At 42.5% G+C, this 26,571-nt stretch overlaps 3 protein-coding genes across 3 annotated transcripts; 2 read left to right on the top strand and 1 right to left on the bottom strand.

Annotated features, from left to right (window-relative positions):
* The first annotated feature begins 725 nt into the window (after positions 1 to 725).
* Positions 726 to 2,921, top strand: prok1 (prokineticin 1). The gene is given in 4 exon segments (XM_037480563.2): positions 726 to 822; positions 824 to 952; positions 1,894 to 2,019; positions 2,450 to 2,921. Coding segments are annotated over 4 exon segments (429 nt in total). The 5' UTR covers positions 726 to 768; the 3' UTR covers positions 2,570 to 2,921.
* A 1,192-nt stretch (positions 2,922 to 4,113) lies between these two features.
* On the top strand, positions 4,114 to 6,693 carry LOC119223318 (pepsin A-like). Its single transcript, XM_037480560.2, has 9 exons — positions 4,114 to 4,214; positions 4,325 to 4,466; positions 4,631 to 4,748; positions 5,158 to 5,276; positions 5,381 to 5,577; positions 5,663 to 5,779; positions 5,869 to 6,013; positions 6,235 to 6,333; positions 6,431 to 6,693. The coding sequence occupies exons 1-9, from the start codon at positions 4,159 to 4,161 to the stop codon at positions 6,566 to 6,568; spliced, it is 1,131 nt and encodes a 376-aa protein (XP_037336457.1). The 5' UTR covers positions 4,114 to 4,158; the 3' UTR covers positions 6,569 to 6,693.
* Positions 6,694 to 6,766: 73 nt separating this feature from the next.
* Positions 6,767 to 25,947, bottom strand: LOC119222597 (uncharacterized). Its single transcript, XM_062562440.1, has 48 exons — positions 25,746 to 25,947; positions 25,217 to 25,452; positions 24,935 to 25,083; positions 24,689 to 24,817; positions 24,403 to 24,576; positions 24,113 to 24,286; positions 23,843 to 24,016; positions 23,588 to 23,743; positions 23,283 to 23,496; positions 23,046 to 23,185; positions 22,805 to 22,955; positions 22,442 to 22,545; positions 22,266 to 22,321; positions 21,036 to 21,148; positions 19,936 to 19,955; positions 19,649 to 19,842; positions 19,264 to 19,540; positions 19,070 to 19,144; positions 17,659 to 18,759; positions 17,341 to 17,517; positions 17,059 to 17,223; positions 16,715 to 16,970; positions 16,444 to 16,621; positions 16,235 to 16,347; positions 16,133 to 16,151; positions 15,915 to 16,031; positions 15,172 to 15,248; positions 14,892 to 15,052; positions 14,569 to 14,792; positions 14,370 to 14,469; positions 13,758 to 13,846; positions 13,394 to 13,650; positions 13,193 to 13,307; positions 12,905 to 13,102; positions 12,477 to 12,619; positions 12,194 to 12,333; positions 11,958 to 12,055; positions 11,773 to 11,859; positions 11,592 to 11,675; positions 11,443 to 11,502; positions 11,255 to 11,360; positions 10,384 to 10,501; positions 9,151 to 9,197; positions 8,755 to 9,066; positions 8,516 to 8,639; positions 7,866 to 7,984; positions 7,713 to 7,759; positions 6,767 to 7,584 (listed from the first exon to the last, which is right to left on the bottom strand). Exons 1-48 carry the CDS (start codon positions 25,881 to 25,883, stop codon positions 7,414 to 7,416), a joined length of 7,677 nt encoding a protein of 2,558 aa, XP_062418424.1. The 5' UTR covers positions 25,884 to 25,947; the 3' UTR covers positions 6,767 to 7,413.
* Positions 25,948 to 26,571: the final 624 nt, after the last annotated feature.

Consider the following 26,571-nt stretch of genomic DNA (forward strand, 5'->3'; position numbering starts at 1 on the left):
CGTCACTGTCAAAGCACACGTAGGCCAACACATGGACACGTTTACGCAGGCAAAACATTCAATAATGGCTTCATATATGTGATATATACGATATTTACAATAATACCAAACAAATAATTGTCATGATACTGCAAACACCACTGATTCCAGTGCAGCTTATCTAATAAAGATGATATGTTTTTAACTTGATAGGCATAATTCTTTCAGTTTGAATGCAGCAAAAATGACACATAATAAAACAAGGAATATGCATTTCAATCCACATGTCACGCTCACTTATGAGTCATCCTGGGGTAATTTCAGTAAACTCGTTACATGGCTTTGATGGTGATTTGTCTTGTCCCGGCTGCTTGAGACTGAGAAATAACTCTGAATGTCAGGGCACCTGTGCCCTTTTTCTCACCAACAGGCGTCAAATTCAATTTATTTCATGTGAATGTCATCACTTGTTGAGCAATTTTCCACATTTTCCATGTCAGCTTGAACCACTGGAGTCATGGAAAATCCGTCAGCCTCTGTTTGCGCAGCTGCTTGGTCAGACCCCAACAGACAAAGATGGACAAGCAGAGAGGACGTTGGTGTGCGTCCATCATCGCTTTTGTCCGAATGCGTAAGATGACGAGGCTTCAGAGGAGACAGGCGGAGAAGGCGTGGGGAGATCTCAGACATGGTGAGGGAGGGAGGGAGGGAGGGCTGGGTGGGGGTCTGAGGTAGATAAAGAGAGGGAGAACGTGTGGCTCCCCCCTCTGAGGAGTTCTGGGAACCTTCATGACTGACCAGACCGCCGGGGATCCATTGCGAGGTGTCGGACGGACTGCTAACAAACTGCTGTCCAGTGTCGAGGGTGCTGAGCGAGTCCAGATCTCCTGTTGCTGCCATGAGCTTCAGGGCGCTGATGCTGTCCTTCCTCCTGGTGTCTCTGAGCTGCTCCAGAGGAGCCATCATCACAGGGGTGAGCGAGGGGTTTCTTACTTATTGCTCAAGTTGCTCTTTTGAGTCATGACAGGTTACATTTTTTTTTAAATCATCTTCACCGTGATTTTCTTTTTAAAAGTGTACTGATTTTAAATTCTACTTTCTATTTTCTACTAGAGTTGCAACTGACATTTGTTTTCATTACAGCTTAATTTGTCCGTTATTTATACTGAATTAATTATTTAGTCTCTAACATGCAAAAACAATGACAAATGCTCATCACGCGTTTCCTGCGCCTGAAGTGAGCTTCTTTTTGTCTGATCAACATAACAAGCCTAAAAATTAGAACAACATAAAGAGAGAAAGCAGTTACATTTGATAGGCACTAGACTAGGACATGTTTGACAAGTTTAGATAAATGACTTTGACGGATTGATTGACCAATTGAATTGTTTCTGAGCTAATTCGGTCAATGCCTTAGAAAGTATGCTGCACTTCCTCACAAATCCCAATACAGTTTGTTTTATATGATATTACATGTAATACTATCTCCTTACTTTTGGTTTGATTTTCTTGTATTGTAACTAAATATACTGCACACAAAAAGACACATACATCCAAATGGCACAATTCACTTTCCTGGATAATTGTAAAATGTAATTAGTGATGACTGACAGGAGACCACATCCTCCTCCGCTTCAAGTCCAGTGGAAAAAAACAGAGATAATCATCTCAATCCTTTGATTGATATTCATTGGTAAACGGATTAGGGAGATGACAGGCAAAGGATAAAGTGGCTTTGACTGTACAAATATGAGATTCCTATTCCAATAAGATAAAATGCCCATACATTCAAACATAAAAAAGGTATCTCTATTAACATAAATAAAATTGAGTCACATGGCCTTGAGAGTACTCTCCATGTCTGCCTCTTTTATTATTTTCTGTCGTCCATACCACTCTCCCTCTGTGCTCCAGGCCTGTGAGCGGGACGTGCAGTGCGGCTTCGGTCATTGCTGCGCCGTCAGTCTGTGGCTGAGGGGCCTGAGGATGTGCGTCCCAAGAGGCATCGAAGGGGACGAATGCCACCCTTTTAGCCACAAGGTGGGGAGAAATGTGACATCACTAATCTTTCTCTCTGTCTCTCTCGCTCTCATTCACACTCACGGATGTGCACCCACACACTCACACACACACACACATACACATATACACACACACAAACACACACTCACATTTGTTTTCGGCGATAGTGGAAATTTAGATTATGTCAAGCTGCCGGCAGGTTGGCTGAAGCTTTGGAAAAGCTGCTGATAACTGCAGAAGCTATTGATCTATTTCACAGTGAACCGGCCAATCAGAGGCAAACATCACTCTGATCATCTGGAGATGGCAAAAAGTAGTTTTGCTAACACGACAACCGTCTCTGAATTCAGACTAAGATGGAGATTTTTAAGATGATCAACTGCACTTGTCAGTTTATGAAGGATTTTAATTGTGAGATTATCCCTCCTCCTCCTTTGTCCTTTTCCAGGTGCCCTATCTGGGGAAAAGGCAACATCACACCTGCCCTTGCCTCCCCCACTTGATGTGCAGCAGGTATAGTGAAAGCAAGTATAGATGCACGGACGACCTGAAAAGCCTGGACTTTTAACAGATGTCCAAGCATTCAGATGAAAAGGGGCAGAGCACAAAAAGCATTCAGAGTGAAAGATCACAAACACATATTTAATCTTTACTGCCTGTATTGTTCATTTGCGTACTCTATGCACTATAAAACATCGTTTGGATTCTACCAATCCACACATCAAGGACAAAGAGAGAAATATCAAGAGAGTTGAACCTTAACTCGAGCCACAGCAGACGTCCAACACTTTGTACTTAACCAAATGAAAAGAATCTTTGTGAACAATTAAAACATTGTATCTTTTGTTTTCATGCTCACGTTACGTTAAGTTGTCAAAAGATATGTATAAATACTATTGTCAATAAAAGAATAATTACAACATGGAAAAAAGTGCTATGTGGAGTTTTCTTGTCTCGTGCGTTCTACAGTATATTGCTTGAATAAGTTCAAGTGGTTTTAATCTGGGTTTGATTATGATGAAGGTCGAAACGTCCTTTACTGCCTTAAGCAAACTCATAACTGCTGTCTGTAAATGAACCCATGACATAACTGACGGATCCCCATCAATTTCCACGCCGACACTTGGAAGATTATTGTAAATAATAAAAATAATAATAATTATATACGTTTATTTTTTGCCAATTCTGATAATTATTTTTAAATGTTTGCTTTGGTATATTTTTGTAAGACAAATCCTTTTTCCTCGCATTGATAGAAGCAAGTAATTGATTGATGTGGTATTGCTACTTCGGTATTCAAGAACTTACTTTTTCCACCACTGTACTTAGATAAAGTTTTCAATTTCACGGTGGTGGAACAAAGTGAACCAGATGCAATGAAATGTAACATGCAAACATGTGCATGTTGCATGTCATTTTTTCTTTTGACTTTCCAATTAAAATCAGATCACAGAATGTGCTCTGGACTGCAGCTGCAGCACACATCACTGCAGTTCACCGGGTCTTTGTTTTGCGTCATGCTTCAGATGATACCGCCCAGGTAACCTCACACTTTAGGAACCTTGTGGAAAGTTTCCATATTCAAACTAAGCATCAAAACCCCCCGTGTAGTTGTTGTTGTTTGATTGTGCTCTCTATCTGATTAATAACTGATACAAATCTTGTGTTTGATAACAACGGTTATCTCTCACCTTGTCACGTTCCCATTACAAAATCATTTCTGCCTGGGTGGGAAGAAAATGAATGATGCTAAGCTAAACATTAGCTCTGTTACATAACGGTTGCATAAAGGATCTCTTTTTAGTGCAGTAAGTCAAACTAAGTTTTTAAAACCTAGTTTTAAGAAGCACAATTTCTCTCAGCCGCAAATATTCTAAATTTTCATTTTCAAAATATGAGCTGCACCTCATAAAGGACACTTAATTTGAAAGTAAATGGTTATTACCACATTTCTAGAATCCAGGAAAGGTTTAATTGTTCATTTGTTTAACAGGGTATTTGCTTCCAGATAAAAGGGAACAAATTGCATATTTCTTATCACCTGCTGATAAACCATATCAAGATATGGGGAAGGGCATTTTGGAGACACAACCGTAACCTTTTCTATTTAAGGGCTGGATTGAGAGGCTTGAATCACACTCACGCTGAAGTGACACGATGAAGTTGCTTGTGGTCCTCTCCGCCCTGGTGGCTTTCTCCGAATGCTTCCATAAGTAAGTCTGACCTGTCTGGTTCCTTCTTTGAGCTAAAAAAAAACCCTTTCAAACTCACTTTCAGACATCTGTACATTCTGATGGTTCTTTCTTTTTGTTTCTCTGCTTAGGATCCCACTCATCAAGGGGAAGACTGCCAGGGAAAAGCTCATGGAGAAAGGACTCTGGGAAGAGTATCGGAAGCAATATCCATACAACCCCATGGCAAAGTTCGACCAGACTGGTATGGAGTCCATGACCAACGATGCCGACGTAAGTCCACACCATTTAAAGCACAAATAGCAGCTATTTTACACTGTGAAAAACAAAAAAAACAAAACCTTACTCTGTAGCTGCAACACTTAAAAACCAAAACCTATTTAATGCAACGTTTGTGTCATTTGCAACTGTCGGCTTTGTGTCTTGCGTCCCTTTAGTTGTCCTACTATGGTGTGGTCTCCATCGGTACCCCTCCTCAGTCTTTCAACGTCATCTTTGACACCGGCTCCTCCAACCTGTGGGTCCCTTCAGTCTACTGCTCCAGCCAGGCCTGCAGTAAGTGTTTGCTTTACACAGGTTTTGAAAGAAACTTCTTATATTCACACGGGCACCGTGGGTAACTACCTTTTCAAGGTTTCATTTTTTTATTGTTTTTAAATACAATTAATATGAATTCAATGGCTAATTATTGTTACTTGCTGCAACATGCATAGTAATGCATCAGTAATTATAATAATATTAGACTGAGAATGTGATTCAGCAACATCAGGACATGTAATTGATGGTTAAATATTCCTGCTAATAAGTCTGGGCTTCTACTTGAAAATAAGAAAAAGAAAAAATTATCTTGTAATGCACTATTTTAGTTGTGGAAAATCTAGTTGTTTTCTGAATTTAGCAACTAATATTATTTAGAGATTATAAAGTACCAGAAAGATGTGACAAAGACCCCATTTGTCTGCAGACAACCACAATAAATTCAACCCAGGGCAGTCCAGCACTTTCCAATGGGGCTCCCAGACTCTGTCCATCCAGTACGGCACCGGCAGCATGACTGGACGTCTGGCAACTGACAATGTTGAGGTAACTAAAGCCCCTGGAACAAAATGCATAGTCTATTTACACTGCAAAAAGGCAAATCTCTGTGTTCTGTTGAACTGGGACTGACCGCTGTCTTTTGTGTACAGGTGGGAGGCATCACAGTGTCAAACCAGGTGTTTGGGATTAGCCAAACAGAAGCTCCTTTCATGGCTCAGATGACAGCCGATGGCATCCTGGGGTTGGCCTTCCAGAGCATTGCCTCTGACAATGTCATGCCTGTGTTTGACACCATGGTCAAGGAGGGACTGGTGTCCCAGCCCCTGTTCTCTGTCTACCTGAGCAGGTACTAAAAGAGGATAGAAATGTGTTGGGCGTGCTGTCACTTCCTGTGACATTTCGTAACTGTAACAATTGTTTCCCTCTCTTAGCAATAGTGAGCAGGGCAGTGAGGTGGCCTTCGGTGGTATTGACAGTAGCCATTACACCGGTCAAATCTCATGGATCCCTCTGACCTCTGCCACCTACTGGCAGATCAAAATGGACAGGTACCAAGAAAACACCTAACAAAGTACTCAGCACAGACACACATCGCTCAACTTGTCTGTAACCGACTTTCTGCGGTTCCTCCTCCCAGTGTTACCATCAATGGACAGACTGTGGCCTGCGCTGGTGGCTGCCAGGCCATCATCGACACTGGTACCTCCCAGATTGTTGGACCAACCAGCGACATCAACAACATGAATTCCTGGGTTGGAGCCTCAACCAACCAATATGGAGATGTGAGTCATACCATCATAACGTAACATTTGAAGTAAATGTTCCCCATTTTCTGAACCCAGAGTTAACAAACATTTACTGCTCTGACGTCTAAACCCTCAAATGAAAATAATTATGTAGGTCGAGGTTACTTGCTTGAGCTGGAAACCTGCACAGTGCCAATAAATACAACTTGTGCTGCAACACGGGATTCAATTGTGTGTGTGTGACGTTCTTCTCTCAGGCTACAGTGAACTGCCAGAACATCCAAAGCATGCCTGAAGTCACCTTCACTCTCAACGGACAGGCCTTCACCATCCCTGCATCTGCCTACGTCTCACAGGTCAGTTCGACCCCGGCCGCCCACTGCAGCAAAACGTTCTCGGCACTAAAATGGAGATTTGTGGAAAGTGAACGTATTTGGTGTTGTGTTTTCACAGAGCTCCTACGGCTGCAACACCGGCTTCGGCCTTGGCGGCACTGACCAGCTGTGGATCCTGGGAGATGTCTTCATCAGGCAGTTCTACGTCATCTTTGATACCGAGAATCAGACCATTGGCCTGGCCCAGTCTGTCTAATCAAAGGAGGCATTTGATGTATATTTATAAATGTATATTAAGGGGCTTGTCTGATTGAAAGAAGAAAATGGTACAATTGGTGGTTGTGAGAATATGTTTGAATTAAATTGATTGAAGCAAAAGAATCATTCTGGGGATTTTATTCACTGAGATCACACATCAGCGCTGCACTGTTGTCTTTAGAAACATCTTCAGTCGTCTTAGTTTCTTGTCACAGCGCTGTTCTGAAATGTCACAGAAATAAGAATCTGTTCGGTCTATTCATTCACTCGCTCTGAAGACAACCTTGACCTTCTTTCAAAAGGATTGTGAAAGGGAAGAAGAGGCTCAGAATAGAAAATCGAGCACCTCTCAGAACAGGAAAAGGACTAGATTGTAACCATGAAAAAAATCAATACAAACACAGATTTAACAAAAGATAACCCGATGAATCTTTATACCTGTGAACAAAAGTAGAAGGAGTCAAACAAGTAGTTTGTTTCAATTTCCTTAATGCATGGTTTCATTTTTAAGTCATTTTCACAAACAACACATGCTATATATACACAGGGAAGTTGGAAAATGTTTATTATTGCACCTCCATAAAGTTTGGGGACTCAATAAAGACGAAACAATAGTTCAAACAAAAGGAGCAGGTCATGCAGATGCTCAATCACTAGTCATGTTCCAAAGCTCCAAAAATGCTAAATCCTACAGTTCCTGTTTTTGTTCTCCCTGCCTGATGAAACCCTGTCGAACTCTACTCTGCCTGAGCAGCAAGCACCACTCGTATTGCAACATTTTCAACAGATGCAAAATCTGTCTCATTCAAATCTAAAACGAACACTGGATCCTCGCAGGTGGATTCACTGGTGCATTGCCAGTGTCGAGTACTCCACCGTCCCCTCGTCCTCCGCCCTCCAGGAGGAGTCAGGGGACCCCTCCTGTGCTTTGTGCATCCTCAGGTTGGCATACATCTCTGCTGGTCTCGGGTGAGCTCTGAAGTCCACTGTTGTGTAAACCATGCCGCTCACTTCCTGGGGGAGACAACGTGTGTCAGGTGACCTTCTGGTGGAGGAAGTTTGAAGCATGAACTGCTTGTAATATGTTCTTGAAAACAAGTGACAATGAATCACAGGCATCAGGTTTCCTGTTCAGCACTTACTGTGGTCTCTTGTTTCAGTGACTCACGTGGAGTTTCTCCATATTTGTCTAGAAGGAAAAATAAGATCACATCTGTTCTATTTAACCATTCCAAAAAAAGTCACGATTTCTATTTCCATATGGTTGTGCTCTTTAGTTCAGGAGAACTGCTTACACGGCTGTTTACGTTTGGCCTTCACTTTGCAGCAAACAACCCCGATAACTGAAGTGATGAAAACCATCACTGTGATGGACACAATGACAGCAAGTGGCAGACTGAAACTCCATGGAACTCTGGAGAAGAAAACAATAACACAAATGTGTGTGTCATATATATATATATATATATTAGTGCTCTCAAACAATTAAAATATATTATAATATTTATGTAGTGAACTCAAAATTAATGACAATTAATCACACATTTTTATCTATTCCAAATGTCCCTTAATTTATTTTTCAATCAATTTTTTTTGTTGCTCTTATCAACATGGAAGAGTGGATTTGCCTAATGCAAATGTTTTATTTAACTTAAAAAACACATTGACAAACAGGGCGGTACAAAATAAAATGCTAAAGTGCACATTTCAGGTAAACAAGGACTCTATAGACACTATAGTGCAGTTAAACCATGGCTTAATATTTTCTTTTTTTAAAGTTTGCTGTGAACAAAGCGGTCAGGCCTCTTGTTTCAGAAACAATGACCTGTAACAGTTAGGTTACCAATAAAAGGTAAGCCTACTACTTCTTTACTTTCAGCAGCTACTCAAACAGACAAGCCTGTTGACATTTTCAGACAAACATTCATCCAAACTCCATGCCTACCTGTCGCTGTCACTGTGGTCCTGTGCCAGAGCCGGCCAGGTGGCGTCTGCAGGTGTTGTGGAGACGTTGGGGGCTGAGACAGTTGTTGTCGGGGCAGATTGAGACTGCCTGTGGTGCGCTGAAACTAAAGCGTACAAGTTATGAAGCTGTAACAATGCATTTTTTGCCCATGAGTTATTATACTAGCAGGCTTTCGCATCAATTATAATTCCACATTAATGAAAATTAAAAGTGCTCACCAGAGACCTCCACATAGTAATCCTGGTATACGTGGTTCTGAGTTCCCATCACAATACATCTGTAATATCCTCCGTCCACCAAGCGCACATTGGATATTTTAAACTCGATCCAGCCGTCTTTTTCCGTTTTTGTAACTCTTCCTTTTAGTAGCTCACAAGTGAATCCTGCACTGTCCAGGAGCTTGTAGCATCCTCCTGGATAGAGTTTACAGCAGGACTTGCTGTAAGTATTGTAAAATGAAGGGAAGCGGAGTCTCAGCAGAAAGTGCTCAAACTCCTCGATGTTCTGCTGACCTTTTAGATGAGGGATATCTGGAAAACAAACATTACTTATTAATGTCTAATGACATGTAGTAAAGAACAGAACATACCTAAAAAACAACAAAAAAAGCATACTTAATAAAATAATCAAGACAAAGGACAACTTCATCTTCATTGTAATGCTGAATGAGGCTCAGCACATTTTTTAAACTCTTTTTACGGGATCTGAAGCCCCTCCTTGCTGAAGAGGAAGTATCAGTTTAGGAGTCTGAGGGCCGACGTAGACGAGTTCCTACCTAATCTTTTAAGGACCACACACACACACACACACACACACACACACACACACACACACACACACACACACACACACACACACACACACACACACACACACACACACACACACACACACACACACACACACACACACACACACACACACACACACACACACACACACACACACACACACACACACACACACACACACACACACACACACACACACACACACACACACACACACACACACACACACACACACACACACACACACACACACACACACACACACACACACACACACACACACACAGCTAATTCCTGAGGTTGCAGTTTGTGGTGTGTTTCTATAAGATTGCAGTGTTTATTTCCCTGTTCTACTGCATATTTGCGTCACACAAACTCATTTCTGAGTGAGAAAACATTACATTACTAAAGTAGATGGAGATTACTTTATGAATGAAATCAATCTTATTCTAATTCATTGACACGTTACAGCATATACACAAGGGTACACAAACTGATTTATTTGGTATCCGCTCTCAGCTTATTAAACATTTCATATTCACAAAACAAATCCTCCATCGTAAAACAGAAGACAAACACAAAAGGTATGTACATATTAATATTTAGAAAACGCAATGTTGTGGCAATTAACATAATTACAGAGCAAACATGATAACTTTACCTTTCATCCCATTTCCAAACTAAAATGTTCCTTTGCACACGCAGTATATTTTCTAAAGCATGATATAAGCCAAGATGTTTCTTTGATAACATTGTCTTGCAAATGGAGACAGTTGGGCCATGTAAACAATAATATATTTAAATAGTTGCAGAAGAGACCTACCTTGCTAAATGAACTCTTAAAAACACAGCCCGCATGATTAATTTTAGGAGCAATAATTTGAAAAAAATACAAATAAAAATAATGATCTGAATGAACAGTCCAACTGCCAGCAGACAGGCGACAGTTCGGAGGATGTTTTAGTTCACAGCTGAATGCATAAATACGTTGAGGTCACTGTACTTGCTCCTAGTGGTTTCTAGTCATTCGTATCCAGGCAGGGTTAAGAAGCCCCCTATTCCTCTGTGATGGTGATGACGTCGTATTGGATGCCTTGCTGCTGCAATTGCTCGAGCTGCTCAGCCGTAGCTTCAGTGTAGACCGTCTGGGTGTGAGCCATGGAGTCTTCTACGCCTACAAGAACAAAGGTGGTGGTTATCATCAAGCTTATTATTATTTTAAATGAATGAGATCATAAATTTGTCACCCATTCGATTTAGATGAGGTCTAGAAGGTTTTAGCACATTATGTATAACGGATATAGGTTTACCAATTTCCACAGCATATATATATAAAAATAAAGTCATTTCACTGACTTTTTAAATCAGCAGACTCCTTAGTTATGTGATAAAGACAACACAAACATCAAGTTTTTTTGTATTCTTTTCATCCAAACCATGTGTGTGTGGTTCATGTATCTCAAAAAACTATAAATCAATTCTACTCCACAGTTGGCAAGTGTACTGCCGGGGACCCAAGGAGCTGTAGTGTATCATATATAATGTAATATTAGCAGAGTAAATAAACCAACTGACAGCTCTCTATGCAGCAGTGGGACTTAGTGTCTGCTGCAGGCCTTTGCAGGCGGCGGCTCATTGGCTGCAGATGAGTATTGCTGCTGGATACTCGATGTACCAGTATACTTATTCACTTCTGTGGAGGCAACAAGCAAACAACGATTCTGAAAGACCCTCCAAATATCAAAGTGAACGGAGGGGAAGTCACAGTTGAAATGTAATTTATAAAACTAGAGATGCGTGGTGTGCTTTAGAATATGATAGATGCAGAACACTGGCGTGGGATTTAATTGATCAGTAATGAAACAATCTCGTGGAGGAGTAAATATGGAAACAGGGGAAATGCAATTTGTTTGCCAAGACAGCCAACCTGTGACAGTCGAGTGGGCAGCAGTCTCCAGATCTTCAGGATTAACAATCTGCTGCTCCGTGCTCACAGGAAGATACTGGATCTGACCGTCGTGGCTTACAGCAATCTGAACACACAAAGAACGTGGAGTGAGGACATTTCGTCGAGCTCAATCTCGAACTGTGGAGTGATCAAAATCTCAGCCTCACCTGATGCTCCTGCAGAAAGGTCCCGTCATGCTCATACTGGATGATCTGCCCATCTGCCATCTAAAGAAACAAATGAGCAGTTAGAACATGACATTTTCCCCTTAAAACATTGCGTGTAGTTATCAGATATTGTGACTTCTTATGCCGACCTGTATGTGGTTGCCATCAGCTACTACTACATACTCTTGAGGGATCAAGTGCGGCACGCCATCCTGCGAGATGATATACTGAACCTGCAACAGGACAAAGGAGTAGAGAAAGCTTGAATATATAAGGAGTTATCTAATATAAATATATATTCTGTAGCAGAATCTATTAAATGGCTCTTACCTCAGTCACCTGGTTCTCTCCTGTCATCAGGTGCTGAACTGTCTGTCCATCTATGGTGGTTATCTGCTGGATATATGTGGCCTCCTCCTAATTGATGTACAATTTAATGCATTTAGTCTCTTAACAAATTTGCCTCCATTCTGATGGCAAAAAAGGTCTGTGCAGCATTGTGTGACTGTCAGTACCGTGTCTGAGAGAGCTTGTTCTTGAGCTACAATGATGTGCTCCTGTCCTAGTGCCTGCATCCGCTCAGGAGTGAGCACTGTCTGATTTGCCTGTATGGCTGTTACACAAACACACACACACACACACACACACACATCAAAGCACACAAAATGAGTTTGAGATCTTGTTTACCACTCAATAAAACCTCTGCCTATAATTATTATAATAACATATTCGTATCCTTCGTGTTCCTTACATTGCAGTGTGGCCAGGGCCTCCTCATCACTATTCACTAGGACAGTTTGCTGAGACGTCGGGGTGCGGCTCTTGCGAGCAGGGTGATCCTGACTGTGGAGACGCTCCATATGAAACTTAAGATGCCCATTACGGTTAAACCTAAGATATTGGGCAAGAAAATACGTCGACATCGGTGGTTGTTCATGACTACCTTTCGGTGAATGTATACAAATTATTTTATGTAAAGGTGTAGCAAGGTGTTCAAGAAATACACGTTTCGTAGGAATTATTTTCAAACCCACCTCTGTCCACACAGCTGGCAAGAGAACGGTTTCTCATTGGTGTGGGTCATCATGTGTCGCCGCAGGTCTTTCTTGTTCTTGGAGGCAAAGCTACAGCTTGGACACTTGTGAGGGCGCAAATAGGAATGCAGCTCCATGTGAGCCTAAGAAGAGTCAAGCCCAACAAAAACAAAAGTGCTTTTAAAATACACTTTACATTATACATTAAGGTCAAAATACCCAAATGCCTTCTTTCGCCATATTTCAACTTTATTTGATTAGCAATTATTTAATCATGAACTTGTCATTACTGCCAGCTTTTAAAAATCTGGGGTCAATTCATGGCAGGATATTGAAGTGCTAACTGTTGTCTGCAATTATTGTCTGACTTTGTCATAAAAAAACAAATGTTTTTTAGATTTCTATTTAGTGTAAATATAAAGATTCACCTTGACCTCCTGCCAGGATGTGGAGGTGTAATCACAATCGGGACACTTGAATGTGTTGGGGTCTACGTGTGCCCTCTTGTGGTTCTCCATGTCAGAACGGCCATGGAAAGATTCCATGCATATTCGGCAGGAAAACCTCTTGGTGCTCAGACCGGGAGAGCCGGCGGCGGAGGGAGAGGCCGGAGTTTCGCTGCTCAACTGACAAAAATCAGAGGAGACAGTCAGAGAGGAGCGGTACGCCATGTAGATGGATATTTATGTTACAAACAACTGATCGCTTGCAGTTACCTCCACCTGTTGCAGAACACCATCAGGCAGAGCTGACATTAGGTAGTACTTGTCACCTTTCTGGTTTTCTGACCCGCATGCTTCCACAGCCTGAGAAGGACTGCCATCATTGTTACTGCAGAGGCAAGCGTTTTAAGACATTTTAGATTGCGACGAGACCCCAGAGGTCATCAATAATTCGACCTTTGACACGTGGGTTACCTGTATCCAGGGCTGTGGATCTCTTCAACCGCCTGTTCCACGACACTAAAGTCTTCTGCGGCCTCGTAGGCTTCAATGGCAATCTGGGTCAGCTCTCCCGTCTCAGAGGTGGCTGCCTCAAAGGCCTCTTGTAGCACCGTCTCACCGTTCTCAGACACATGGAAAGTCACAACCTTTTGTGCCTGGCCAGGTACTGTGGTCACCGTACTCCACGTGCCCTTTTCCAAAGCTTTGCTTTCTGAATTCAGCACCGCCACCTGAGGAGCACGATTAATTCACTTTTAACACAATTTAAAGGCAAACATACTTTTCGAATGAATGCAACCCCTCGTATTTCAAAATAAATATTTTGATGAGTACCAACCTGTAAGGCGTTTCCAACCAATTCCCGGGCATTGCTCATATTCAGCAGCAGGTCAAGGGCATTCTGGGCAGATTGATCACTGGATTCGACTAAAGAGGATACGATAAAAAGTCAGCATTTGTTCCGTCGTCCTACCAACATATTTGACAAACAAAGACTTTTGTTATTACTATTGTAAAGAGCAACCATAATCATGGCAAAATGTGAACCTATTTCTCTCTACACATAATTAGTGATGTATTTTATATCATCCGAGTAAAAATGTTTATGTTATTTTAGAAAAAGTTTAGAGTGCTACGCAGACTTGGTTGAGATTGTTGAGCTTTTACAGGCCATAACATGTTTGTTGCTGGATGATTGATATACAACCAATCTCTCCTTCATTTCCCTTGACACAATGATCGAGGAGCGGTTCCGACAATGTGTCCCTCTACAAGAATTGCACAAGTGGAATTAAGTGTCTTTGACCAATATATTGGTATATTTAAAAAGCACATATGAATACAGAAACAGAAAACAATGATCGGGGACCAACTAATTGACTAAGTCATGAAATTGGAATAATAAGTAACAGTGCGATATGGCAAGAAAGGTTTCTAAAAGAGGACTGGCCTTGCTCATAGATGATGGTGGTGTTTCCCATTGCGTCCTGGGACACTGAGGCATTTTCCATTCCCTGCATGGCTTGTAGTGTAGCAGAGTCCACCGCAACCTAATGAAGGGAGGTGTGAATACCGCACATAAACATAAACACATACTAAAATCCTAATTGGGATCAAGATGAAAAACAGAAGACATCCAACAAACTCACAATTGTGTTCTGCAAATCCTGTGTGTCATCAGGTTGTTGTTGTTGTTTGAGCTCCTCAATCTGCTGCAGTGTAAAGGGCCCGCGGCGCCTCCTGATTGGCTCCTCGGGGTGGGTCACAGACCACTCGTCAAACGTCTCAGGGTGGCGACACTGTACATGCAGGCGCAAGTTCTTCCTGTGCTTGGTGGTGAAGTGGCACATTTCGCAGGAGAACGGCTTCTCCCCTGTAAAAAAAAGGGTTAGTTGCAAAGGTATTGCATTCATGAAGTGAACATACTCGTCTTAAATCAAATTAATAGAAGCCTTTCTGTTGACACACAGACCTGTGTGTTTGATGGCCAGATGGGAGACTAGGAACTCCTCTTTTGAAGTGGAGTATTTACAGTAGTCACACTTGAAGGGCCGGTCGTTGGTGTGAGACAGCTGATGGTTGAGCAGCAGCTTCTTGTTGTCACAGGTATAATCGCAGAATTCACACTTGAACCTTGCACATGCACATTCAAGAGTTAATCGTTGTGATATTATCATTATTACTGACATCCATGTTTGTAAAATAAACACCGATACGTGACAAAATATAAAAGATGGAACACAAATACTGACTTGCTGTCTCCGAGACTCTGGATGTGAGTCAGCAGGTGCATTTTGAATGTGTACCGCTTCTTGAACGATTTGCCGCACTACAAAGACAGAAACACATTTTCCACAAGTTTTACAAGAAGATAAATAAAAATAGTGCCCTAAACTTCCTCTAAAGAATGTCATGGTTGTGCACACATTGAGTAAAATGTTGTGTTTTAAAAGAGGAAAAGTAGACAAAATAAGTATCTTACTGGAGAAACAATCACTAGAACTATTGACCTTTTCAAGAATATCTTTATAGGAAATCCTTAATACTGGTGTCCAAATATTCTGTACACTCATTTAGTGAACACGAGCACAATAAAATGTTATATAATAAAATTGCTTGTCATAAAAGGAAACAGTGATTACTGGTAGTTTTCACAAGTAACTAGCGAAATGGATTTCAATAGTAAACAGTTAAACAATTGTGAGTTTCTAAAACTGGGATATTTGTGAAAATAGAATATAATTATCGTGTAAAGAAGTTTCAAGATTTTTGATTAAGTTGTTTAAGATAGTTTACCAATTATATTAACCAAAATACAAGGTTAGGTGCTGTTCAAGTCTTGGTTACAATTATTTTTGCCAGGAACATTGTAAAAGGAATTTTTCATATTATCAACTTGAACTTACAATACAATAGTCTGAGCCATGTTTTTTTCTTCTTCAAACATTAGTGTTAATTCTTTATTTTTTATATTTCAAAGTCTTTATCCTCTGACCTTATCACACATATGTGGTTTCTCTGAGCTGTGTGTCTTCATGTGCTGGGTCAGTCTCTTTTGCATGGGGTAAACCCTGCGACACACAGGGCAGAGGAACTCGGACACCTTTGGTACCTGCAAGAATGAGCATAAAACCCAAGTAATTCTGTTCAATTATTTTTAGATCATTGGCATAGTAAATAGCATTTAACTATTGAAAAACTGTAATTTCTTACCAATTCAGTCTTTCTTTTCCTGAAGGAGGGAAATCAACATTTTTAATTCGGAACGCATGCTTTAGCACAAATGATTTGCTGCACTTTGACTGAATTACTTACTTATCTTTCTTATGGACTGCTGAGTGGCGGATTACATCTTTCTTATAGACACTCGTGTAATCACACTCGTCACACTTAAACGGTTTGGTGCCCTCGTGATTGAACATGTGTTCCTGCAAAACAGCGAACAAGACTTCCAGGGCACTGTGCAAACATGCAAGTAAACAGAGGTAAACCTGAATGTTGTGACCTGCTTTATTGTGACTGACCTTGAGGGAAGACCAGCGCTTGCAGCGATAGTTGCACTGCAGGCACTTGAAGAGCTCTGGCTCATTGCCTTCGTGGGAGTCCACATGGAAGTGCAAATCTTCTTGAGTGAGGAAGCGTGAGCCACAGATCCAGCAGTTGTGAGGCCTCAGGAGCGGTTTCAGGGATTTATAGTAACGACTGTAAGACAATAAAAGGAAATAGGCAACAGGCTGTTTGTTGTAATAGTTTGTATACTGCTTGTAACATTTTAACTCATAATTTTATACTCACTTTCGGTTTATATATTTCTTATACTTCTTGCGAAGAAAACGCTTTGATGGTCGGCCGCGTTTCCTCTCGAAAAATTCCTCTGGCTGTGAGTTCGATGAAGGGTCTTTGTTCTCAGAGTCAGATTGGCTTATTGCTGCCTCGGCTGTGTCTCCATCCGTCTCCTCAGCGGGAGCATTGTTTAGCCCCGAAGAGCTTGCCTCTTCAGGCACACCAGCATCTGCACTCACCCTGGGTTTCTTGGCAATACTCTCTGCTTCTGTAACGAACCAAGAGAGAAGAATGTGTAGGACTCCTGTGCAGTGACAGACGGTTTTCATTTTACTTTGTCAAAACTGAAAGCCAACCTTTGCTGTTGTAACCTTCTTCTACAAGGCTGTACTTCCTTGGACGGCCGACCTTACGTCGAGGGCGCCCTTGAGAGGAGGAGGAGATCGGAGGAGAGGGCTTCTTCCTGATGGCAGGTGGTCTTCCTTTGCAGTCCTTGTGTGCAGGGTTGTAGTCACTGTCCTCTGAGGATAAACAAAGGCAAAGGGGATATGTGTATATTCGAATACTGATTCAATAAATCAGAAAATAATTTATTTTTGTCAGCATCTGGGTTCAAAGAAAATATCTTCATCTCTGACCTTCAGGATCATCAATTGCACCAGCATCCACAACATCATCTTCTTCTTCCTCTGCTTTTTGGGGCTCAGCAGCCTCTGCTGCGTTCCTCTTTTCAACTTGTTCCCTCTCTGCCTGACGGCGGGCAGACATTTCACTTTTTGGAGGCCGCCCACGTTTACGCTTCTTTGACATATCCCCTGAAACCAGACACAATACCACAGAAAGGTCTATTAATGTTAATAATATTACATATTTTTAAAATGGGAAAAACATTTTTTATGAGTTAGGTTAAAGGTGCTTGTCTTTGTGATACTTAAATCAACCTAAATCCACCGTACCTGCAGATTTGAAGTGTTTGTCTCTCATGTGGTTGATCAGTGTGTCCTTGGAGGCACTTTTGTATGGACACAATTTACACTTGAACTGCTGGACAATCACTACTTCCATCATTTCCTCCAACTCAGCCAGGTTAGGCGGTCTGTGTCCAGAACCTTCTACCACTGCTGATGTCTCCATCTCTCTGAGCACAGCTTCACCCTGAGGCCCCTGAGAGCCTTGGGGCTCCTCTTGGCTTGGTGAGTATTGTTGGGGCAGCTCAGGCTCTGGATTGGCGGTGTACGTCCCACTGCTGCTGATGTAGGGCCCAGGCTGGCTCTCGCTGCACTCCAATGCCTCGGGAAGTCCACCTGAACCTGCTGTGTCGGCCAGAGGTTGGTCTGATGAGGAGCTGTCATCGGCGTAGAGAGAGGCCTCCGGACCGTTGCTGCTTTCCAAGTAACAGGAGTGTTGCGGCTGTTGTTGGGAGTGCTGTGGCTGGTCTGGATCCTGGTTCCGCTCGTCATCATCGTCTCTCGCTTGATACTGAGAACAACCTGGTTGCTCGGAGTCTGCTGCGACACACTCTCCTCCATACTCCGCCCCATACTGCCGACTTGTCTGGGTCCGGTGGTCCTCACTGCTGTCTATGTAACTGCGTGAATGATGCGGTTGAGCTCCCTCGTCCAACTCACATTCCAGATACCCAGTGCTGCAGTCCACCACATAGTGACCTCGGCTGGTGAGGTTTGAGTCAGCCCCGCTGCATTCCACATATCCAGGCAGGTCCTGGTCACTATTATCACCGCTGTAGTCAGGGAAACCTGACTGGGAGCGTGTCTGGTCGGGTTCCTCGCCTGAACACTCCACGTAGGAAGATGAAGACTCTCCTGTCTGGTCTGGACCATCTGCACTGCAGTCCATATACTGGGAGGGGTGGGAGTGCTGGGGCTGGTCAGGCTGACTGATACTGTAACCAGAGGGGCCTGGCTGTTCGTCGGGTTCAAGGTTGCCCTGCAGGTCTCCCTGATCTCGACAGGTGGACGTGGGCCCTTCTGCGAGAGCTTCTATGGCTATACGATCAGAGAAGGCCGAAGATGACATCTGGGCTACCATCGGAGCCCCTATAGCAGAAAAAAGTACATATAGACAAATTGAAAATCCTAGTATTCAGGTATTGTGTGTAGTCAATGTAACTGGATTATGAATTACAAAAAAAACCCCACTTGTTAGATGACTAGAATAAAGTTGGCTCATCAAAGTTGACAGTATAAAGTTACTTAATGTATCCACTCAATAAATAAATGCTGTCTGAGTAAGTATTAAGTATATTGTTATAATACAATAACATGTGCATACCTTTCTAAGAAACTTTTACAATGGTTTAAATGGGGGAGACTTAATGAGTTAGCAGTAACAACAGCGGAATTTTACCGTCATCTGGCCCTTGTAATACCAGATACTGGGTTGTTTCTGCACCGTCTTCTGCGCTGGTCACAGCTATACAACCTAACACAAGAACCATAGAAGAAGATATCTTCTACATTATGGTAAAATAATCAAATTTACCAACATAAATGCTTTACTGCATAGGATATATCCGAAAGGTAAGTGTCAAGAGGAAATACCATTCATGATGTCAGGGCCAATGGTGGACTCAATGATCTTGTCAATGGCAGACCCAAGGTCTGACGAGGTAGAAGCAGTTGAGTCAGAAACAATCATGGCTCCTTCAGACGCAGCACTTGAGTGGACGAGCACTTGGGCCGACTCGGACACAAGCACTGACTGAGTTACTGTGGATACGCTGGACACGCTGGTGGACTGGGCCACTGAGGAGGAGTCCGGGAGGTGGACGGAGGAAACTCTGACGTCTGTACTGGAGCTGGTTTCTGGGACGAACACCTTGATGGGTAGGAGCAACAACATGACTGCAAGAAACTTTAATGACAAAAGGAGAAATGCTAATCTGATTTATACGCACACCTACCCAAAATTTACAAAAAAGCTTACCACAACTCCCTCTGAGCTCTGTCCCACATGGCAGTCAGATTCTGGGGCCTGTGCATGAGAGGCAGCTGCATCACTGCTGTCTGCAGACATGGCCTCTGATGACTCCATACCCATGCCGCTTTCAGATGGTTCCTCCATGCCTGCGGGGCCTGCATCGCTGCTGCTCTCCACCTCGTTCTCCTCCGAATCCATGGCTATCCAGAAAAATTCAACAAAAAGGGAAAATGAGTGTGGTCATTACTGCAAGTTCATTGTGTTAAGATGAAAACAACTCTTGCAAAATCTACCCGTCTCTGCAACATTGTCACTTCGTTGTCACACAAACTTTGAAAAACTGCCCTGATCTTGGACGGAAGACGGAAAGTGTGAAGTGTGTGAAAGGACGTGTCAGAAAGGGTAACCCAATTTCAATAAAAAGCCATATTCTTTATTTAGTGATCGGTTCGCAAAGTCTCTTCATGTTTCAGTTCACATTTAGTGTTCAGTATTTATTTAGATGTTGATGCTGTGACAAGTATGTGGAAATGTAAATTCCTTCATATCAAATGCTAACACGGAAACAGTTTTATTAGGTAACATTTCTATCCAGAGGTGGGAAACAACAAATGTACATTTACTGATTTGTTGACACGTATTATTTTCTAAAAAAAGTTCTTTAACTCTACAGCACCGAATGTCGTTAATTTGTTTGTGGTGATGTTGGTATTTCAGGTCTTGGGGATAAACACAGAACTGTTTTTATTAAACGGTTATGTCGACTTAAACCTGATTAAACCAGTTCCTCTGCTTAGAACTAACGTCGTTGACGTTGCGTTAATAAACGATAGCCAAGTAATAAAGTATTTTCAATCAGGGTACATAGGGTATCTGCTCTGGGGTGTAAACGCTTCGACTGCCATCAGCCCTGGACAGCAGTGAGGTTTACAGGAACCAACGTTGGCTCACGAGCAGTTAGCTTCAGAGCCACAGCAGTTAGCATTAGCTTTCAGGTGGCTAACGGGCTTTGTTGTCAGCTCGTTGTCTTCTTCGTTGAAGAAGGAAAGACAACTCAAATGGTGCCAGTGGCCGTTTTAACGTTTGAATATGACGAACAAACAGTTCGTATGCAAGCCAGCATGTCGACCGTAACCACAGTGTCCAACACTGCGGGAGTGTGTGTGTGTGTGTGTGTGAGTTAGATGTTTTGGACGGGCCCAGCTGCCCTTGATCCTGCCTGCTCAGCGTCGCCATTTTGCAGCTAGTGGCCCCGCTTTACACTCAGGCACTCTGGAAGCTCTACTGGGGACCTCGAGGGCTTCAGCTGCGGCAGACCGCCCAAATGCTCTCCCTGAAGAAAATGAAAATGTTTTCCTTCCCCGACACAAGAAGCTCTGCGCTTTTTTCTTACCTTGTATTTTCGAGGAGGAGGGTATCCGCTGGTGTAGACGCGCTAAATAGAACAGGAATTAGCGACGGAAAATTGTTGCTTCTTTCTAGTCGGGCGCCATGAGACTCTCCTTGCTTCCTGTCCGTGCAACCGGATCTTATTTATTGTTTTTGTTTAACGCCAGAACTCTCGTTGTTCAAGCGAACGTTGTTATATTTATCTATTTGAACCATTTTTATTTACTTGATAGAGTGGTAGTTATATGTCTCACATATTCGGAAAAATATATTCTAATCATAGGGGACTATTGCTTTTAGAGGCAGGCGCATCATGCGATTAGATGCGGAGTAATATGCGTTCACTAGGTCCGTTGTTTCAAGAGACTTAATGTTAGATAATCCGTATTCCAGAAATGAATTAAATTAGTTTCTCTATCACTAAATCGTTGTCCTTACTGGCTACGTTGGGGATCTCTATGTCCGTGCATCTTCGTTACATGTAGACTGCACGGGCTTCTGTTTGGTGTGCATGGATTGTCATGTATAGAAATACAACATGTGAGCAGGATGGTATCAGGATCCATGTTAATCAATCAGTTAATCAATTGTTGCAGTGAGGGACTAAGAAAACAGGTATTGGATGGAGTAATCACAGAATGTTTATTGCATTAAAAGCATGAACTATTACAAATACAAAACATAAATAATAATTCAGTGAAGGAGACAATAAATTGTCTTCCAGTGCAAGTCTTTTCGGAAAAACCCAAATATATTTATACAAAACAAAAAATCTTTAGGACACAAAAATAGATATATAGAAATTGCTATAAATATCAAAATAATCTAATACTTTTAAGTCTGAACCTGTCAGACAAAAAAACAGCAAATCTGGAATCCAGATAGCTTATAATATTTTAGTTGTGGTTACGTGTTTTAAACCACATAAACCAACTGGTTCACAGATTATCACACTGAGGGAAAGGCAGTGCCAAAGATCAATTGGCTTTGCTTTCACTTTGGGTCAATGGTGTATGATAGAAAATCAGCCAACATCTAGCAAACACATTCCACATCATACACTTTACACAAATACTGCATCACATTCTCCCTGACACCTGCACATGAGAGAGAAGCAGGTGCTACAACATTGAATACGATTTCCAGCCCATCCCTGTGCATCTCCTCAGTATTAAGTGCTTGAAGGATCTGAGCACTTGAGGAGATCATATTTCACATAACCGACACGATCCACCTGCCTGCGGGAGTTCATACGCCAGTAGAAGCGGTCTCTGCAGAAGTAGATGTGACCTAAAGCAGAAAAATAGAAATGTGAATCACCACAAGACCAAAAAAAATATTATTTCATGCAACAGTCTACCGTTTATTCTCATTTAGTCTGTATAATGACAGTATAATGTTTATAATTACCGTGGTACTGGAACACATCATGGGCATCATTTGGGACTCCACCAAAAACGACATCTGTGTATCTGGGGTAGCCTTTGTCAATTTTCTGGGCTTTCACGTCAAGCCTGTGGTGATAATAGCACAGGATTTCATTAAAATTAAGAAGAAAAACAAATGTATTGAATCACATTCTTTGGTTATATTGTAAAAGAAAAATAAGCAAATTTCAGATAAACTGAAAAACCACAGCGGAGGAGGGATTGAACTGGCTTGCTCAAAGAATAATAGCAGTTAAATATGAGCTGACAGGGTTGAAGTTGAGCGGGAAATTACCCAGAGACAGACATGCTTCCCATCCTGATTTCAGACCCAATTATTACTCACCTCCAGTAGTTCTCCCCACTGAAGAGCAGCACTTTGCCTTTCCCCCTCTGCAGGGCTCCCTCCACCTTCTGAATGCTGTTGGGGAGGCCGAGCTTCTCGATGCTGCGGGGCCCCAGGACACTCTTCCCTGTGTACACCCAGAAACGATTCCCTACAGGAAGAACATCATCTTTAGAAAAAAATCTTTCATTTTTGGCTTATCTGTAAGTGGTTGCCTACACACTGTTTGCAGCTTTATTACCTGAGAAAAAGTACAATTTCCTAGCAAGAATGTCCTCGAAGGCAGAGTCGACAACTGCTGGCAGGGCGGGCCACCTCTCTGAAATAGAGAACGGTCCCTGGGGCTCTCCATTGCTCTCGCTGGGCATCTTCCAGTAGTGGCTGTTGATCAACACATTTACACACAATAAACACATCTGCACTGCTGGTTTGAGTTCATGTTGCTGATATTACGAAGAATAATGGAACCATTGCTTACCCATCCTTAAAGAAATGTAGTTCTCCCTCAATCACTGTGATGGTGTCGAATTTGGTCAACTTGCAGGCATCTTTGGTGGGATCCACAGGCCGCGTAGTGGTGGTAGTGGGTTCCCTGGGGTCTTCTGTTGGGTCGGTCTCATCGGGGTCTGGGTAAGGGGTAGTGGTGGGTGGGTTGGGTCCAGGTGGGGTTGGATCAGGGCCTGTTTTTCTTCCTGAAAAAACACAATTGTGTTGGTTGAGTTAAAGTGTTGTGAAGTCGGAAATTTAAGGATTTTTGTACAACACACTTTATCGTGAGCTCACCATAGAGATATTGAATGCCTTCAATATCATCTTTATGAAGGGAGAAGTCTTTCACGTAGCTGTACATGGGGTACATGAGCGCGTCTCTTATGTTGGAGTGATCTAGGCCAAGAGCATGTCCAAACTCATGGGCTGCCACCAGGAACAGACTGTAACCTGGAACACATGCACAAAGGAATGTTAATGAATCCCAATGGCAAATACATGACGGGTTTCTCTTCTCCATTTTCTCCATCTTGTGTTCATGTTACTCACCCTGGTCAGGACAGAAACCCCATTTATTGTCGTCATCATAGCTCTCAGTGGTACCGCACCACAACTTGCCATCTCCTCGTCCCTCACTTGTGCAGGAGTCATACGCTTTACCCTGGAACACGAAAGGGAAGTGGCAAGGCTCCCCCTCAGAGTTTCCACCAATTACAGCGGTATCTGTAAAATAAAAAAAGACATGATAAAAACTGTGAAATTACAAGCCATTGTGGCAGTAATCCTCAGCATTCAGGAATTGTGGATCCTATCACTCACCCTGACTGGGACAAAATCCGTATTTCTTGTCATTGTCAAAGTTGCTAGTAGTGGCACACCAGCGGTAGCGATCACTGCGGCCCTCCGTGGTACAGCTGTCATATTTCTCCCCCAGGAAGACGAAAGGGAAGACACACTCGGCTCCGTCCGAGTTTCCTCCAAATGTGTACAGAACTGTCAGGATGACAACAACAAGTGGAGGATGATAGGGTGAAGTAACCATGCCACAAATGCATCTGGCTGACCTCCGACCTGTGATTTTCCTCGTAGAAACACATTGTCATGCTTACGTTCACTCGGGCAGAATCCATATTTCTTGTCAATACTGAAGTCAGCTGTGGTGGAACACCATGGCAGGTTGTCCGAACGTCCATCAGTGGTGCAGGTGGTGTAAGATTTGCCCTCAAATGTGAAGGGGAAGTGGCACATGGCACCATCCGCATTCCCATAGCGCGTCTTGACAGCTTAAGTTATAGAAATGAACATAGATGTAATGTATAAAGTGAACACTAGAAGGAGACAACCTCACACGATTTGCCCGTTTGGAGAACTGACTTTTGGTAAATATTATATTACCTGGTCCTGCGCCCAGGGTCCAGTACTCATCATCGTCAAAGTGGGCATCACCCTGCAAACCCTCACCAGGGGGATAAGCATGGGCCAGAAGACCATCTTTACCGTCAAATGGATATGGGTCTCCATGGTCTGAACAGAAATTAAAACAGGTCAGTCTTTTGTAAACTTGTGTTTAGATCAAAATCATTGTACAAACATGTGACATTAATATGAAGAACATGAATTGAAAACAGTAAAAACACATACTTTCTTTCCCAAATGAAATCATGATGTCAGCTGTCCCATCAAAGAGGCGGGTAAAAGTCAGAGGGGTCACATCACTCCACACCTTGAAGGCTCTGGCAAAGACTTCATCGATCAAAGAGGTCTCCAAGTCTGGAGTATAGCTAACGATTCTGTGGAGAAGAGAAGAATGACACTGTAAGTGGAGAAACCTGGGGACATATGGCGGTGAGATACTCGTTGTATTACAAATCACAAGCAACTTAATGTCTCCAGCGCATTAAGAGATTATTTCTGCACACTCACCTATATGTGACATCCAAGTGGTCCCATTTGAGGTCTCCGTCAAATGTTTGGTAGTTGGCAACATCAGGAACCCCACAGCGAGGCTGTTTCATGGCCTCCAGGGTGGACTTGTCCAGCTCTCCAGTCTCCTTCAGCCCCATCTGCCTCTGCATCCTCTTCAAAGCCTTGGAGGTGGACATCGACTGGAAGCCGCTGCGTTGTAACGTGTTCATGTAGCCAAACTTGTTCAGATAACCCTGGCAGGAAAACACGAGAAGCCACAATAATGAGTCCAGATTGTGATTTTATCACAAGTGATGAGCAGGTTAGATTGGGTCCTTATGGAGACAACCTTGGAAAATACTATCCCAATGTTTTTGTTCTCACTTTGACACTCTCTTACAGCTTGAACTCTGAAAAAACAATTTTTGTTTTCACTAACATCACAATAGAGGTCTCCGTCTAGGTAATTACTTCTCCACACAGCGTGATTGAACGCTGTTCAGGGAATTTCAGTCTACCAAAACAAAATGAACCATCTGCTACTCACTTCTGCCAGCTCCGTATCAGTCATGTTCTTCAGGATGTCTCCTGGGAAGGTGACAAAGACGGACTTGAGGGGAAGGCTCCATCCATCATGAATGCTTATCGCCAAAATTAAAGTCACAGCTAAAACACAGCACCTCATGATGAGAGCTATGTTAGATTTCGGCAAAAATGTATATGTACTAAGAGCCTCAGAGTGAACCAGTTTTCAGTTAGAGAAAAAGGACTAAAAAGCAGTGCTTCTCCTGCAGCGTTGGCTTCCCTCTTTGCTTTGAATGGGAGCTCTGGTCGTCTCTGATATGAGCTCTTGATTCTGGACCTTGTTTTTATGCATTGTAAAATCTTAGTCACTTGACCACGCCCCCCTCACCACCAACCTCAACCCTCCCACTCCCATCTTGACAGAATAGATGTTAAATGAACACGGGGCTTTCCAAAATGTCCAAATTTACCCTTTCCTAACAGCCAGTGAGTCGTGAGGTAATAGTTCTTGTTTTCAAGCTGGAGGGGGTGAAGAAATGCAGTAGTGGATGAGAACGATTATAGCACCCTATAATGGTTCGCATTCAATTTATGTTAATAGATTAAATCACTTGGCCTGAAAACCCATACAAATTATCAACCAGGTTACAAATTGGTTATTTACTCAACATCTTAAGAATGTACGCAACAAAAACAGGAATTGAGAGAGGGAGAGCATAAACACATGTGTAGATTCTTGGTGTAGTTTGTCTTTGTCGTCGGTATAATTCATTCTATTATTCTTGACATCTATTTTCACCCGAGAACAGCACACTCATCATGGGACCCAGCCAGACACTTCTGTTATT

The sequence above is a fragment of the Pungitius pungitius genome, chromosome 1 (assembly GCF_949316345.1).
Source record: "Pungitius pungitius chromosome 1, fPunPun2.1, whole genome shotgun sequence".
In the NCBI taxonomy this organism is placed as follows: Eukaryota; Metazoa; Chordata; class Actinopteri; order Perciformes; family Gasterosteidae; genus Pungitius; species Pungitius pungitius.

What these genes read in the sequence shown, in the direction of transcription:
- LOC119222597 (XM_062562440.1), bottom strand. Translation starts at nt 25,883, where the DNA reads ATGAGGTGCTGTGTTTTAGCTGTGACTTTAATTTTGGCGATAAGCATT. An exon ending in TGGTTGGAAACGCCTTACAG is followed by an intron (nt 13,651 to 13,757) that starts GTTGGTACTCAT and finishes CGTGCTCCTCAG; the next exon opens with GTGGCGGTGCTGAATTCAGA. An exon ending in TGTCTTGATTATTTTATTAA is followed by an intron (nt 9,067 to 9,150) that starts GTATGCTTTTTT and finishes TTTGTTTTCCAG; the next exon opens with ATATCCCTCATCTAAAAGGT.
- LOC119223318 (XM_037480560.2), top strand. Translation starts at nt 4,159, where the DNA reads ATGAAGTTGCTTGTGGTCCTCTCCGCCCTGGTGGCTTTCTCCGAATGC. An exon ending in TTCTCTGTCTACCTGAGCAG is followed by an intron (nt 5,578 to 5,662) that starts GTACTAAAAGAG and finishes TCCCTCTCTTAG; the next exon opens with CAATAGTGAGCAGGGCAGTG. An exon ending in CATCTGCCTACGTCTCACAG is followed by an intron (nt 6,334 to 6,430) that starts GTCAGTTCGACC and finishes GTGTTTTCACAG; the next exon opens with AGCTCCTACGGCTGCAACAC.